This window comes from Pristis pectinata, chromosome 1 (genome assembly GCF_009764475.1).
Source record: "Pristis pectinata isolate sPriPec2 chromosome 1, sPriPec2.1.pri, whole genome shotgun sequence".
In the NCBI taxonomy this organism is placed as follows: Eukaryota; Metazoa; Chordata; class Chondrichthyes; order Rhinopristiformes; family Pristidae; genus Pristis; species Pristis pectinata.
Genome location: NC_067405.1, coordinates 112,469,675 through 112,483,589, shown reverse-complemented (window position 1 = coordinate 112,483,589; position 13,915 = coordinate 112,469,675). Strand labels below are relative to the sequence as shown.

Sequence of the window (13,915 nt, the reverse complement as noted above, 5' to 3'; positions counted from 1 at the left end):
AACACATTTTCTGAATCAAAACTTCCTCTTTACTCCCCCCAATCTTTCATCCTATATCATGATTGTGGTCCAGAAAAAAATGCATTTGAGTGACTTGATCCCAAGCCATTAAAAATTGAAAGATTAACTGTTGTAAATGTTTGATACCATTAAAAAATATCATTAGATTTATGGAGTAGTAGATCAATCATCAAGATCATGGCTGATCCAACCTTTGGCTCAACAACATCCTCTCAGCAGCCAGTCTGTCAGTTTCCCTCAGAAACTTATATGCTTCAAAAGAACAACTCTCATTCTTCCATATTTCAATGAGTATAGATTCAAGAATCAACCTGGTGAACATTTTCTGCACCATCTTCAATGCAAGTACATCCTTACTTAAATATGGAAACCAAAACAGTATGTAACTATCCAGGAGCATGGTCACCAGTGTCCTGTAAACTTTCATCGGGACTTCCCATTTTTATACTCCATTTCTCTGCAGTACAGGCCAACTTTCCATTAGCCTTCTTAATTTCTTGCTGTGCATACATAATATCTTTTTGTGTTTTATGTACCATGATCCCCAGATCCCTTGGTACCTCAACAATTTGTAATCTCAGTCTGTTCAAATAAAAAAAGGTTTTTCATTCTTCCTTCCAAAGTGAATAACCACACATAATTCTCCATTGCCAACGTTTTGCTGCTCACTTAACCTTACTATTTCCCTTTTCAGGTTGCCTATGTCCTGCTCACAACTTGCTAACCCACACACCTAAAGGAGAGAAGACTTTAAATTATTCAGATTATTTAGATATTATAAGATAGATAGATATCTTTATTAGTCACACGTACATCGAAACACACAGTGAAATACATCTTTTGCGTAGAGTGTTCTGGGGGCAGCCCGCAAGTGTTGCCACGCTTCCGGCGCCAACATAGCATGCCCACAACTTCCTAACCCGTACGTCTTTGGAATGTCGGAGGAAATGAGAAAAGGGATGAACATCAGTGACTTATTTCCTCAATTTTCAGTAGCAGTAAAAATAAAACACAATAATGGACTTATCTACAAAAATATCAGCACAGTCCTTGCAATTATCTGCACCCTGCAGATTTCACAAATTTGTGTTGCACTTAAAAGATTAAGCATTCGGGAACATTTTTATCACTGGAGCTCCAAGTGCCTCATTGTGCTACCTAACAGAATTTACTGTTCTATTTTCTTTCAAATTTTTACTTTCTTAAGAATTAAAATGTTACTGAGAATGCAAGTTCAATGACGTGACCAAGCAAATAAAGTATGTCAAAGAATGAAATACAAATCTAGCTGGTTGCTTGTGCAAATAACAATAACGCGCAATGCTTTTCAAGATAACTTCTAAATTTATGTCAGCCTCTTTGACTGGCTGCTTTGCAAATATGTCATTTTGGATTTTTAAGTGTACTTTTGGCTACTCTTTAAAATATACCTTCTTTTTGGTTGGCGCCCTCCAGTGGTCCCTTTGAAGACCAGGAGTTCTTCTGCATGATGACAATTTCCAGGCTTGCTCCTAAACACTCATTAGTACCCAGAAATGCATCCCTTCTGCAGCGCTAAGCAGTCTATTCTCTGACTTAAATTGAATGAATGTTGGAGGCAAAGGTCAATACATTGGTATTAATAGTGTGATCAATCAGAATGAATTTCTGGTTGCAGGTTTCTTATCAAAAAATTAAGGACAATGCCTATTTTAGGCAGCTGGCAAAGGCACACCAGAAGGAAAGAAAGAACAACTTGTATTTCTAGAGTCTTTCACAACCTCAGAATGTGCCAAAGCTCTTCACAACAAATTAAGCACATTTGTTTTTTTTTGAAGTGCTGTAACTGATTCAATGTAGAATACACGGCAGCCAATTTGGAGCAGCAAAATTCCACAGCAATGGCATAAATTAACCTAATAACCTGTTTTGGTGATGTTTGTTCTGGTAGGAACACTGGAATGAATAGACTCTACAATAAAGGCTCTACAATATAGTGCCATGTACTCACATCAAAAAGGGAGCACCTCTGACAGTGCAGCACTCCGTTAGTAGTAGCTTTGTTTTTTGTATTCAAGTCGCTGGAATGAGACTTGACCCTTTTAAATTTAACAGTAGCTGATGGAATCCGAATCACTATGGTGTTGGATGTTTGGGCATGAGTGGTTTGCCCCTAAAGTGGGCCTCTTTACACCCATTTCCTGCATGAAAGATATAAGTAATTTCACTCCAAATGAGACCCCTGCTGATGGTTTATTACTTAAATTGAAAACAAATTGTGAGAACATGGTTACATCTCTGGAAGCTGCAGGACTGTGTAACTAGAGAAACAAAGGACTGCAGATGCTGGAATCGAGATGAAAAACACTATGATGCTGGAGCCCTGACCCGAAATGTTGACCGCCTGCTTTCCTCCACAGATGCTGCCTGGCCTGCTGAGTTCCTCCAGCATCATAGTGTTTTTGATCAGGACTGGGTAACTATATCTTTAAACAAGTTACAGCCTCAGGAAAAAGAAATCTGGAAATGGACTGATTTACTGTTCCCTATAAATTGTTGACCTAACCCCCTCCATTTTTCAAATATTACTGCCCTGGGAGGTAATATTTTAGATTTTTTATTAAACAGTAACATTCAATACGATAACCCACAATGGATGTCTGAACATCAACTATGTTGTCCATGATTTGTCATAAAAACTCATAAAAGCTAAAGAACAGGTTTACATTGTAGGATTTTCACATCAGGTAGTCACTAATTATGATGGCTTGACAGTTGATGGGAATGATCACACTGAGATGTCAATTTGTAACTGTGTACATTATAGTCACAGATTTGTGCAGCTACATTAATTACCAAATAATGGCTATATTAAAAGGACAATGTGGGAACAGAAGAAAGGGCTAAGTGAATGCTTTGCAGCAAGAGATCAGCTAACTACCCCACTTATTAACATTTTGCTCTTATATTCTTCACTACACCTTTCATGCGACAAACAGAAATATTCAAAGCTTTCTGATAACTTCTTTGTTAATGTCAAGCTGGCAAGAGAATTTCAACATGTCTACTGCAAAATAATGTGTCAAATGTGATAAAAGCGATTAATTTGATGGCCCACATAAACCTGCCGTGAATTCCTTCTCATCCAAGTGATCAACAGTTTGAGCTGGTGCCTGGAAGCGATGGAGAGTCTGATCCTCCATCCTCAGGAGGATTGTCCTACTCAGAGATCCTTTCTGTGATGAAGTAATGGGGGAAGAGTTGTAAAGAATGTTGTTAGGGAGACAAGAGCAAGAAAGAGCCGTATCAACTCTACCGCTCACTGATATTCTGCCCTGATGGTTCCAGAAAAAAAATGGTGAATATCTCATCTTATTCAGGTCAGAACACTTGAAATGTGCGCAAGGACTTTAGCTAGTCTTTGATTTTATAATTTGGCATTTAAATAGAAGTATGCAAATTTACCAACACAATTAATAAAACTAATGCGGAAGGAGCTCAGAGAGGAGACACCACATGGGAAGTCTTTGACAGATCTGTAATTTGTGGGAAATCAATGGCCTAAGATAACATATTTCATAATTATTAATTCATCCAGATTTTTAGCACAAGTGCAGGTATGTATGGGGACATAATTGACATTGTAAGGTCACCCTACTGTGTGGTATTATTTATAAGAGTCTTGATTTTTTTTAGCCGTTACACTTGATTGCCATGGGTTTTTCTAGATTTATGTGCAGAGGAAAAATTGTTAAAAATTCACATGATGTTCCCATTGTGGCAAGTCTGCCTATGTTGGTTGCACAGAAAAGTTTCTGCATCCTGTCCTCCTGTCTCAGAGCAGAACTTCCATTATTTTTACAATTTTGCAGCCTTGTTAGGTGCTTCAGCTTGAATAAGCCATATGACCCCATCTTCTATCCAAGAATAGAGTCCATCAACCGAAGTCAACAATGACTCTGATGAGTTCAGGTAAACAGTACAGTTGGAGCAGTGAGGCGTATGAATAGCTACTGGAATTGCTAATGATGCTCCACTGCCTGCATTTTAGCTTCTATCATGCTGCTGCTTGGCAGTTGTGTCAAAATGAATTAGATGCACTGCACTCCTAATTATGGTCTCAGTGACCTAGCAAAGGTTTTCATGGATGGCCAACCAAATGGTGTGTGGTGCTTGAAACAAACTCACAACATAAGGGTTCAATAGCCTGTTTACTTTTATTGACACAGGCAGAGCTGATGACCTTAACTGCAAGCTTTTAACTTCTCTAATGAAACCTTCTCACAAAGAGCTCATCATTAAGGTCTTCAGGAGATCTGTGTGGATTGCTCAAATTTCATGTTACATCTTTCAAAGTGTACCTTTTCAAAATGATACCTTACTTTCCTTGCCTCCAAAGTATATGCACATGTGCTTGTGTGCATGAGCAATTAGAACTCTTCAAAGTTGCTTCAGGGTGCAGACTCCAATGGCCAAAACCTAGAAGTACATCTCTTTCAGGTTGCCGTTCATTACAGCATGGCCTCAAGTCACAAGCTCTAAGAATTATCATTCTACAATACTGTACTTACCTCCCAGCAAAAGCAACAAATGTACACACGGGTCCAGAGTACAAAACATAAGCACAGATATTGTAATGCAGAAATAGGTCCAACCACAGAATGTGCCACCCAAAATGTGGGTGTCCTCAAATTAGAGTCATGTTACAGTAAAGTTTCAACCTGTCTGCCTATTTCCACTACTTACCCATAAAATTGAAGGCAGTCAACTTCTTCCTATCAACATAACGTTAAAATAGAATATACCAAATAGAGCAAAATACCTCATTGTGCATATATATTAGTGTATGACCTAAAAATGGGACTGGCCCACGTTATCCAAACTCACATTATTTTGCCAGATAAAATGGTCAAATCAATATCCATTTAGATTTAAATTACACTTTTTTATATTTCCATTCTGAAGGTCAGGAAATGCATTAATGCATATAGTCAACACTTTGGAAGTACCTGGTGTTCAACTGCAGATTAACAGCCCTGATGTAAAATTGTTTAAAAATAGCATTTAAATCGCACACTCACAAATAAAGTTATTTATTCTTACCCAGATTTTTAGTACCTTGGTCATGCTGGTTCCATTCAAAGGAATCTGGAAGCTGATATGACATCTCCATCATTTTTGTCAAGTTTTTGTTGCCCCTTATGGGCCCTCCAGGTGTTATATATGATAGTGAAGGTACCTCAGTGTCATAATCCATGCTGTCCTCATCTAAATCAATATCCTCATCTTCATCCTCATCATCTTCCTCATCTTCATTATCATCTTCCTCTACAAAAAGGATAAAGAAATGTAGAAAGTAATTCAGCATAAAAATACAAGTAAAGAACACCCAGCATTGAAATATTGTTTAAAATGGATGTGAGTTGGCAGTTTCCCAGTAAAATACATTTTAAAATGAACATTAAATCTCATAAGTATGATAAATAATTAGTTTAGTTTTTTTATTTGAACTCCTGGCTAAAGACTTGATCCAAATCTTCGATGATCATTAGCTCAGGTGACAAGAAACAGGGTCATAACTGTGTCAAATTTTCCCAAATATCAGAGTTAGTAAAACTACAGTGCATTTGATCTGTTATACTCATAAGACCATAGACTACAAGATATATAGGAGCAGAATTAAGCCATTCGTCCCATCAATCATGGCTGAATTTCTTTTCAAACCCCATTCTCCTGCCTTCTCCTCATAACTCTTAACCCTCTTACTAATCAAGAACATCAATTGTTGCCTTAAATACACCCAATTACTTGGCCTCCACAGTTCTCGGTGGCAACAAATTCCACAGATTCACCACCCTCTGGCTGAAGGAATTCCTCTTCATCTCAGTTCTAAAGGTACGTCCCTTTATTCTGAGGCTGTGCCCTCAGATCATAGACTCTCCTACTAACAGAAATATCCTCTCCACGACCACTCTATCCAGGCCTTCTGTTATTCGGTAGGTTTCAATGAGATTCCCCTTCATCCCTCTGAACTCTATCGAGTACAGGCCCAGACCCATCAAACGCTCCTCATAAGTTAAGCCTTTCATTCCTGGGATCATTCTTGTGAATCTCCCCTGGATCCTCTCCAGGGTCAGCACATCGTTCCTTAGACATGGGGCCCAAAATTGCTCACAATATTCCAAGTCGTCTGACCAACGCTTTATAAAGCCTCAGCAGTACATTGTTGGTTTTATATTCTAGTCCTCTTGAAATGAATGCTAACATTGCATTGGCCTTCCTTACTACTAACTCAACCTGCAAATTAACCTTAAGGGAATCCTGAACTAGGACTCCCAAGTCCCTTAGCACCTCTGATTTCTGAATTCTCTCCTCATTTATAAAATAGTCTACACCTTTATTCTTTTTACCAAAGTGCATAACCCCACACTTCCCTACATTGTATTGCATTTGCCACTTCTTTACCAACTCTCCTAACCTGACCGGGTCCTTCTGCAGATAATCTGCTGGAGGAACTCAGTGGGTCAAGCAGCATCTGTGGGAGGAAAGGCATTGTTGATGTTTTGGGTCGATACCCTGCATTCTCCAGCAGATTATTTGCTCCAGACTCCAGCATCTGCAGTCTCTTGCATCTCCTTCTGCAGACTCACTGTCTGCAACACTACCTGTCCCTCCACCTGTCTTTCTATCATCTGCAAACTTCGCCACAATGCCATCAGTTCCTTTATCCAGATCATTAACATATAACACGAAGAGTTGTGGTCCTAACACTGACCCCTGCAGAACTCCACTAGTCACCAGTAGCCATCCTTAAAAGGACCCCTTTATCCCCACTCTCTGCCTTTTGCCAATCAGCCAATCTTCTCTCCATGCTAGTACCTTGCCTCTAACACCACTCTCCTTAAGTACCTTTCATAATCTGAAGTAGATGTCCTTGTTGAGACATTTGTACTCTGCCTTCAAAAATCCATTTCATTGAATCCAATAGAGTGAATTTTATGGGTGGTGTACAATGTGCTAGTGCTACTTTACACAGCCATTCTGAACCAGAGCAGAGCCCAAGGACAGACCATCTTTTTGACATCTGACTCGACCTGACACAAATTCCAATCCCGTCAGGCTCAAGTAGCCCAGCAAGGCTGTGGAGGGAAGCTCAGGGCTTCATCAGTTCAGCAGCTTTCAATGGACTTTGCTCTGGGCATTGATCTTTCCCCTCAAATACTGTGCAGTTCAAGACCCTTCCCAGCCTCAGTTCTCGCGTTCTCCCCTGATTCACCACTGTACAGAGTGCCCAGTCCATGATAAATCATGCTCACTGCCACCCTGCAATGAACGGTAAAGATTTTTTTTTAATTTATTGATAAATACTGGTCTAGCTTAATCTGAACCTGATTGACATAGTTGGATCTCATTGGGCTTGGGCTGGGTAGTCTTACCTTTCTTACTTCCTCACTTTTATATTCTTACTTTTTCCAAATACTTATTGTGCAGTAGAGACAGAAGAGACTACAGATACTGGAATCCGGAGCGAAAAACAAATGGTTGGAGGAAGTCAGCAGGTCAGGCAAAATCTATAGAGAGAAATGGACAGTCGAAGCTTTGGGTCGAGACCCATCATCTGGACTGACTGTGCAAATCCTTTGTAGTTTTAAATGTCAGTAGAAAAGAGTAATCCAGATCATGAGCAGATCATTTTTCTAAATTTGCCTATCCTCTGTTCTTCTTTATTAGTGAAATTCCAACTTTTTGATGAAAGGTAGAGAAACAAAGGACTGCAGATGCTGGAATCTAGATGAAAAGCATGATGATGCTGGAGGAACTCAGCAGGCCAGGCAGCATCCGTGGAGAAAAGCAAGTGGTCAACATTTTGGGTCAGGACCCTTCCTCAGGACTGAAGATAGGAAAAGGGGAAGCCCAATATATGGGAGGGAAAAGCAGAGCAGTGATAGGTAGACAAAGGAGGGGAGGCGGGGTGGGCACTGGGTGGTGATAGGTAGACACAGGTAAGAGATAGTGATAGGCAGGTATGGGGGAGGAGGGGAGAGCAGATCCATCAGGGGATGGGTCAAAGTTAAGAAGAGAGAGGGAAAAAAAAAGAGGCTTGGAAAGGGAAGAAGAGAAGAAGCATGGTGGGGGGCAGGGTTTGTGGGGAAGAGGGGTGGGGATTACTTAGTGGGAGAATTCAATGTTCATGCCGTTAGGCTGCAAGGTTTCAAGATGGAAAATGAGGTGCTATTCCTCCAGTTTGAGCTTGGAATTCTCCTGGCAGTGGAGGAGGCTGAGGACTGTCATATCAGTGGTAGTGTTGGAGGGGGAGTTGAAGGGACTGGCAACAGGGAGATGCAGATCACAGTTACAGACAGAGTGCAGGTGTTCTGCAAAATGGTCACCTAGTCAGCGTTTGGTCTCACCAATGTGGAGGAGGCCACATTTGGAGCACCAAATGCAGTTGATAATATTAAGGGAGGTGCAGGTGAATCTGTCTCTGTCTCACCTGAAAGGACTGTTTGGGGTCCTGGATGGAGGTGATGGAGGTGGTGTAGGGGCAGGTGTTGCACCTATGGCGGGGGCAGTGGAGAGTTCCCGGGATGGGAGCAGAATGGATTGGTGGGGGGGGGGGGGGGGCTGGTGAGGGGAGGAGTGAACAAGGGAGTCACAGAGAGAGCAGCCCCTGTGAAAGGCAGAAGGGGGTGGGGAGGGGAGGAAGCTGTAATCGAGGTAACTGTGGGCATCAGTGGGTTTGTAGAAGATGTCAGTGGATAAGGAATCTCCTGAGATGGAGACGGAAAGAAAGATCAAGGGTCTTCTTCCCTTTCCTAGCCTCTTTTTTTCTTTCCTCTCTCTTCTTACCTTTTACTCATCCCCCAGTGCATCTGCTCTCCCCTCCTCCCCATCACTATCTCTTACGTGCATCGACCTATCATCACCCTGTGCCCACCCCACCTCCCCTCTTTTGTCCATCTATCACTGCTCTGCTTTTCCCTCCTATATACCTTCCCCTTTTCCTATCTTCAGTCCTGAGGAAGGGTCCTGACCCGAAACGTTGACAGCCTGCTTTTCTCCACGGATGCTGCCTGGCCTGCTGAGTTCCTCCAGCATCATCGTGTTTTTCATTTTGATGAAAGGTGGTTGTTCTGAAACATTAACTCTAGATCTCTCTCCACTGATACTGCCTGACATCGGATTTGCAACACCTGTAACATTCTGCTTTTATATTAAATGACCAGAAACTTCTTAACTCACTGAATAGTTTCTCAGTCCATTTTCAGATTCATGAAGCATGCATGAGGACAAATAAGAGTTCCACTAAGCACACTGTAAAAGTAACACCAGCATATTGTACACTACCCAGGAAATTCACTCCATTTAATTCAGTGAAATGGATTTTGGAAGCAAAGTACAAATGTCTCAGCAAAGACACCTACTTCAGATCATGAAAAGGTACTTAAGTTACATGTCATTGTATAATTAAGTATTGGACAATATGGGCACCCAACTAAGGATAAGATACACTAGATGAGCAGGCTGAACTCAGGCCCTGTGCCTGCCAGAACTGATTGATGTGGCAGGTGGACGGTTTGACACAATTGTGGTGGAGGGGGTGGGGGGGGTTATTAAAACATCCTGATTGAATTTAGTAGCCACAGGACTGAAAACTAGTTCGATTAGAATAAGAGCGAGGTCCACAGACAGGATGACAATCACATGTAGAATTGGAAAATGGACAAGAAAAAGTTTTTATTAGTGTGTCAAAAGGAAGAGTATTAAAAAGTAAGGTGAAATGGCATAAAAATAACTGAAGAACTGTTTTCTTATAAAGCTATCAGAATGGACAGGAACAGAAAGAATGAGACACATAAGCAGGATCCTGCTGAAGACACGTTAAGGCCTTTGGTGGAGACAAGGAAAAAAAAGAGAAAAAGTATTTTAAAATGTCAGCGGCAGTAAAAATAAGATAATGGAAACATAACTGAAGGTAGGTTACTGTAAAGATAAAACAAGCTGGAATGAAGTGAAACAGCATAAAGAGCATGAAATAGGGGCACAATGATATCCTAGAAGCTCATGTGGAAGAACAAGAAAAAGGAGAAATTCAATTAAACAGAGTAGCAGAAAACAAAACTGAGAATATTTCCACTTTTATTCTTTATTTTATCTTGGCACTTTAAGCAGGATTGCCCTATACATTTGAATTCCATAATTTCATTTTTAGAAGGCAGTCAGTTAGTGCATTTAGTGATCTGCTCAAGTAGAAATTAAAACCCAACCTGACCACAGCCAATCTGACCCAGAGCAGAGCCCGAGGACATACAATGTTTTTGATGCCTGACACGACCTGACACAAATTCTAATCCCATCAGGCTCAAGTGGCATAGCCAGGCTGTAGAGGGAAGAACTGCCACTCTGGCTCAGGGCTTCATCAATTCAGCAGCTTTCGATGGACTTTGTTTTGGGCATTGACCTTGGGCCTTTCCCCTCACATACTGCCCAGTTCAAGGCCCTTCCTAGCCTCAGTTCTCATGTTGTCTCCTGATTCACCACTGTACAGAGTGCCAAGTCCACAATAAATCATGTACCCTGCTATCATGCAATGAATGGCAGAGATTTTTTAAAATTGATTAATACTGGTCTGGCTCAATCTGACCCCAATCTACATAGTTGATCTCATTGGGTTTGGGTTGGATAGCCAGACTCTAGAACAGTTATCTTCTTCGTTCTTTTGTTTGTAATAGTAAATATTTCTAGAATTTTGTGATTCATCAAAGCATTTGAGAAACAGTTGCAAATTATTTCAAAATACCAACCCCAAAATAAGTGGTAGACAGTCGCAAAGTGAGGGTATTAGAGGACCAAGATGAGGATAAAGATTTTCATTAAGAGAGTGGTGAATCTTTAGAATTCTTCAGCTAGGAGATTGTGCAGGGTTAGCCTTCACTTGCATTCAAATTAGTGATCAATATTTTCTGGATACTGGTGAGCTCAAGTGATAGGCGACAGGGCAGGAAAATGCTATAGCGATAAAAGACCATATTGAGTGGTGGAGCAGATTTGAGAGAATGTGGTCTACTCCTGCTCCACTTTCTAATGTTCTTAATCAAGCGTTTACCACTCCATCAACCTCCCCTGCCCTCCCAACTTCTAAGATTGTGTTATGCATAAACAACTTGCAGTGCTAGAAGCAGAATCATCTCTGGGTCATCACTGGCTAGGCTCCAAGTGGTTCCCAGTCTGGTCCTAGTTTATTTGCATCAGAGTAGAGCTTTGGTTTCAGGCCTAGTCAACAAAATTAATGACTGGTGCCTGCAACTCACAGCATCTACCAAGTAAATTAATTGCAAAGAGAGTAGGATGCACAAGAACAGAAATGGCAGAAGGGTAGGAAGGAGGAGTTTGTAACATGGAGAGCTGCAAAGAATGGGCAACTGATAACAATAAAGAGAGCCGGAAAAAAAATTATAAGTCATTAAAAGCATACAAAATTAATGGTTTGATGAATTACAGGATGATACAAATCCCATTCGGCTCAGGTTGCACATCCAGGCTATAGAGGAATTAATTACGAACAAAACAGGATAAGTGGCAATGGTTGAATTCACCAACAAGTCACATAGACTCTCAAGATTGTGGAAAGGAAAAACAAATTTATAAAGTGGAACAGAATTCAGAATGTACAGTTAAAATTTGCACATATACTAAAATTAAATCCATCCATTGACAAAGTTAGTTGTCATACCTTCCGACTCCATTGTGTCCGACATGTATGTTGGTGGTTCTGAGTGCCTTATGGATGGTGATGTAGTTACTTCCAAAGTTGACAACATGTTATCTCTTAATACAGGTGGTGAAACTGAAGGCATAGCTGTCATTACTCCCATTGGTTTTGTGACAGATGTTTGCAATGTTGTATGACTTGTTTCAGTGCTTAATCCAGCTGTGGTCGCAGAGATGTTTTTTCTAATCAAGTCTACTGATTCCTGTTGCAGTAATGCAGTTGTTCTAGCCCCTGCTATAAATACAAAATAGCTTGTTTTAAAATCACAATATAAATTAGCTTGGCATTATACAATGTAATAACAAACAAATTACCAATTAATTATAATCATTTGAATTAAAATGATCAATGTATTAGGTACAATGAAATTTGAGACAGGCTTAATACAATGGCAGATCAAGTAATAACAAAATTATGCAGTTTGACTAGATACTGCACAATATGCCCAATTATGCAGGTTGACTATATACCACATCACAGTGAGTGCATTAGTTTTGGGCACACTACATTAAGGCATGCAAGCACATTGCAATGAATACTTCACAGGGAGAAACCAATGGACTGCACAATAAAATTCTTTATTTGCATAACTTTGTTTTTAAAGTTAAACAAAAAGGTATAATTACTCTATTTCTTGAAAACACACATCCAGTTTTGCTTAATACTTTATTAGTCAGAACAAAATATTTTGTATTTTTCCTGATTGAATACCACATCTTCAAGTTTTCAATATTTTAAACTATTCTTCCCTCTATTGATGCTATATATACTGCATCATGAAAATACGTGTACCTTCAGATTCAAGTTCATCTTCTGAGCTTGATGGTGGCACAGTGGCTCCCACAGATGGCCCTGATGTTGTTAGGATTAACAGCAATGTTCTATCAGTAGAATCAGAAGCTCCTGCAGAAGTTTTCTTAGTTTTCGTTGATATGGTTTGCAGTACAGTGGTTCCTGCTGTAATTGTCTGGGTTAGCTTTGTACCTGATGCTACAGCAGGCTGCAGCTTCAGTTCTGTAGGAGTTACTGACAGCATTTCTCTTGTTGAGTCTGTGTTTACTGTGATGATAAAAGAAAATCATTCTATTTAAAACAGCTCAACATAAAATTTATATTCAAAATATATAGAACCTTATATGGAAGAACCTGACTCAAAACCACATACTAAATGAAATATAAAAAAACAAAAATTGAGAAAGGTTATTCCACAAATTCATGAATAAAAATTCTACAAATAGGCAAATAAGAAAGGCTCAGAGATGCATTTAGGAACTTATACTTAATATAATCATTTCCCAACTCCATTGCAATTCAGTGGGTATTGCAACCAGCCCCCAAGTGTGCAATGTAAAAGTAGCACAACACAGATTAAACAGCTTTTCATTCTCAAACCTCACAAAGAATAAAGAACATTATAACTGTGGACAGAGTACAACACCCTACAGAAAAAGTATTTTTAAATACCCAGTGCTATGCAGAGATTGACAGGAACAACATAGGTTCCGCGATTTTCTACATGATAATGCCATATAAAAAAGTAAGTCATGGAACTCTGGTGGCTTCAAGGAAACGTGCATCTGAAGCACAGCAGAAGGCAGTATGCTATAGCTTAGAAATTCAATTACATACTATTGTCATGTAATTGAAAATTGACTTCTCCCCAGACAAAATGACAGTTTCATTTCATCACTCAGGTAATTCAACCGGGTGCTTCCTGGCACAAGTCACTCTAATGTCAAAGTGTAATTTCTACATGAGTTTCCCGTGGGATGACATCATACCTGTGACTCAACCTTTTCACACATTATTTCAGGAAATACAACAAAATATACATGGAACAGGTGCATATTAGTTAATTAAAAAAAGGTACCTGCAAGTGCCTCAAAAGAAAGTGAGTAAGTTAAATAGTTACCCACAAGGAGAAGTGTTTTTGTAGCTGGGCCTGCCATTGTCTTCCCCCTTAACTGTCATTCAACTAAGATTGATGATTTTCCATGGATGCTTGATAACAGCATTAAATGAATCTGAACCTAACACTGAAAGACTGTCAGGCTGACATTCTATTTACTAGTAACAAATAGCACAAGCACTGTAGTGACCTGGAGTGGAGTGATTCAGCGACATGGGTGAAATTAAGAACAT

The 13,915-nt window shown here is 39.9% G+C and overlaps 1 protein-coding gene across 4 annotated transcripts in view; it reads right to left on the bottom strand.

The window, feature by feature from the left end:
- LOC127578330 (armadillo-like helical domain-containing protein 4) overlaps nucleotides 1–13,915 on the bottom strand; it is a 95,497-nt gene that overhangs the window by 46,300 nt on the left and 35,282 nt on the right. For 3 of the 4 annotated variants that reach the window (XM_052030247.1, XM_052030267.1, XM_052030238.1), the window contains 3 exons: nucleotides 12,566–12,832; nucleotides 11,735–12,007; nucleotides 5,104–5,328 (listed from right to left, as the gene is read on the bottom strand). In XM_052030247.1, the coding sequence (XP_051886207.1) occupies nucleotides 5,104–5,328; nucleotides 11,735–12,007; nucleotides 12,566–12,832 (765 nt within the window). The remainder of the gene's footprint in view (nucleotides 1–5,103; nucleotides 5,329–11,734; nucleotides 12,008–12,565; nucleotides 12,833–13,915) is intronic. The other variant, XM_052030258.1, reaches the window with a different exon arrangement.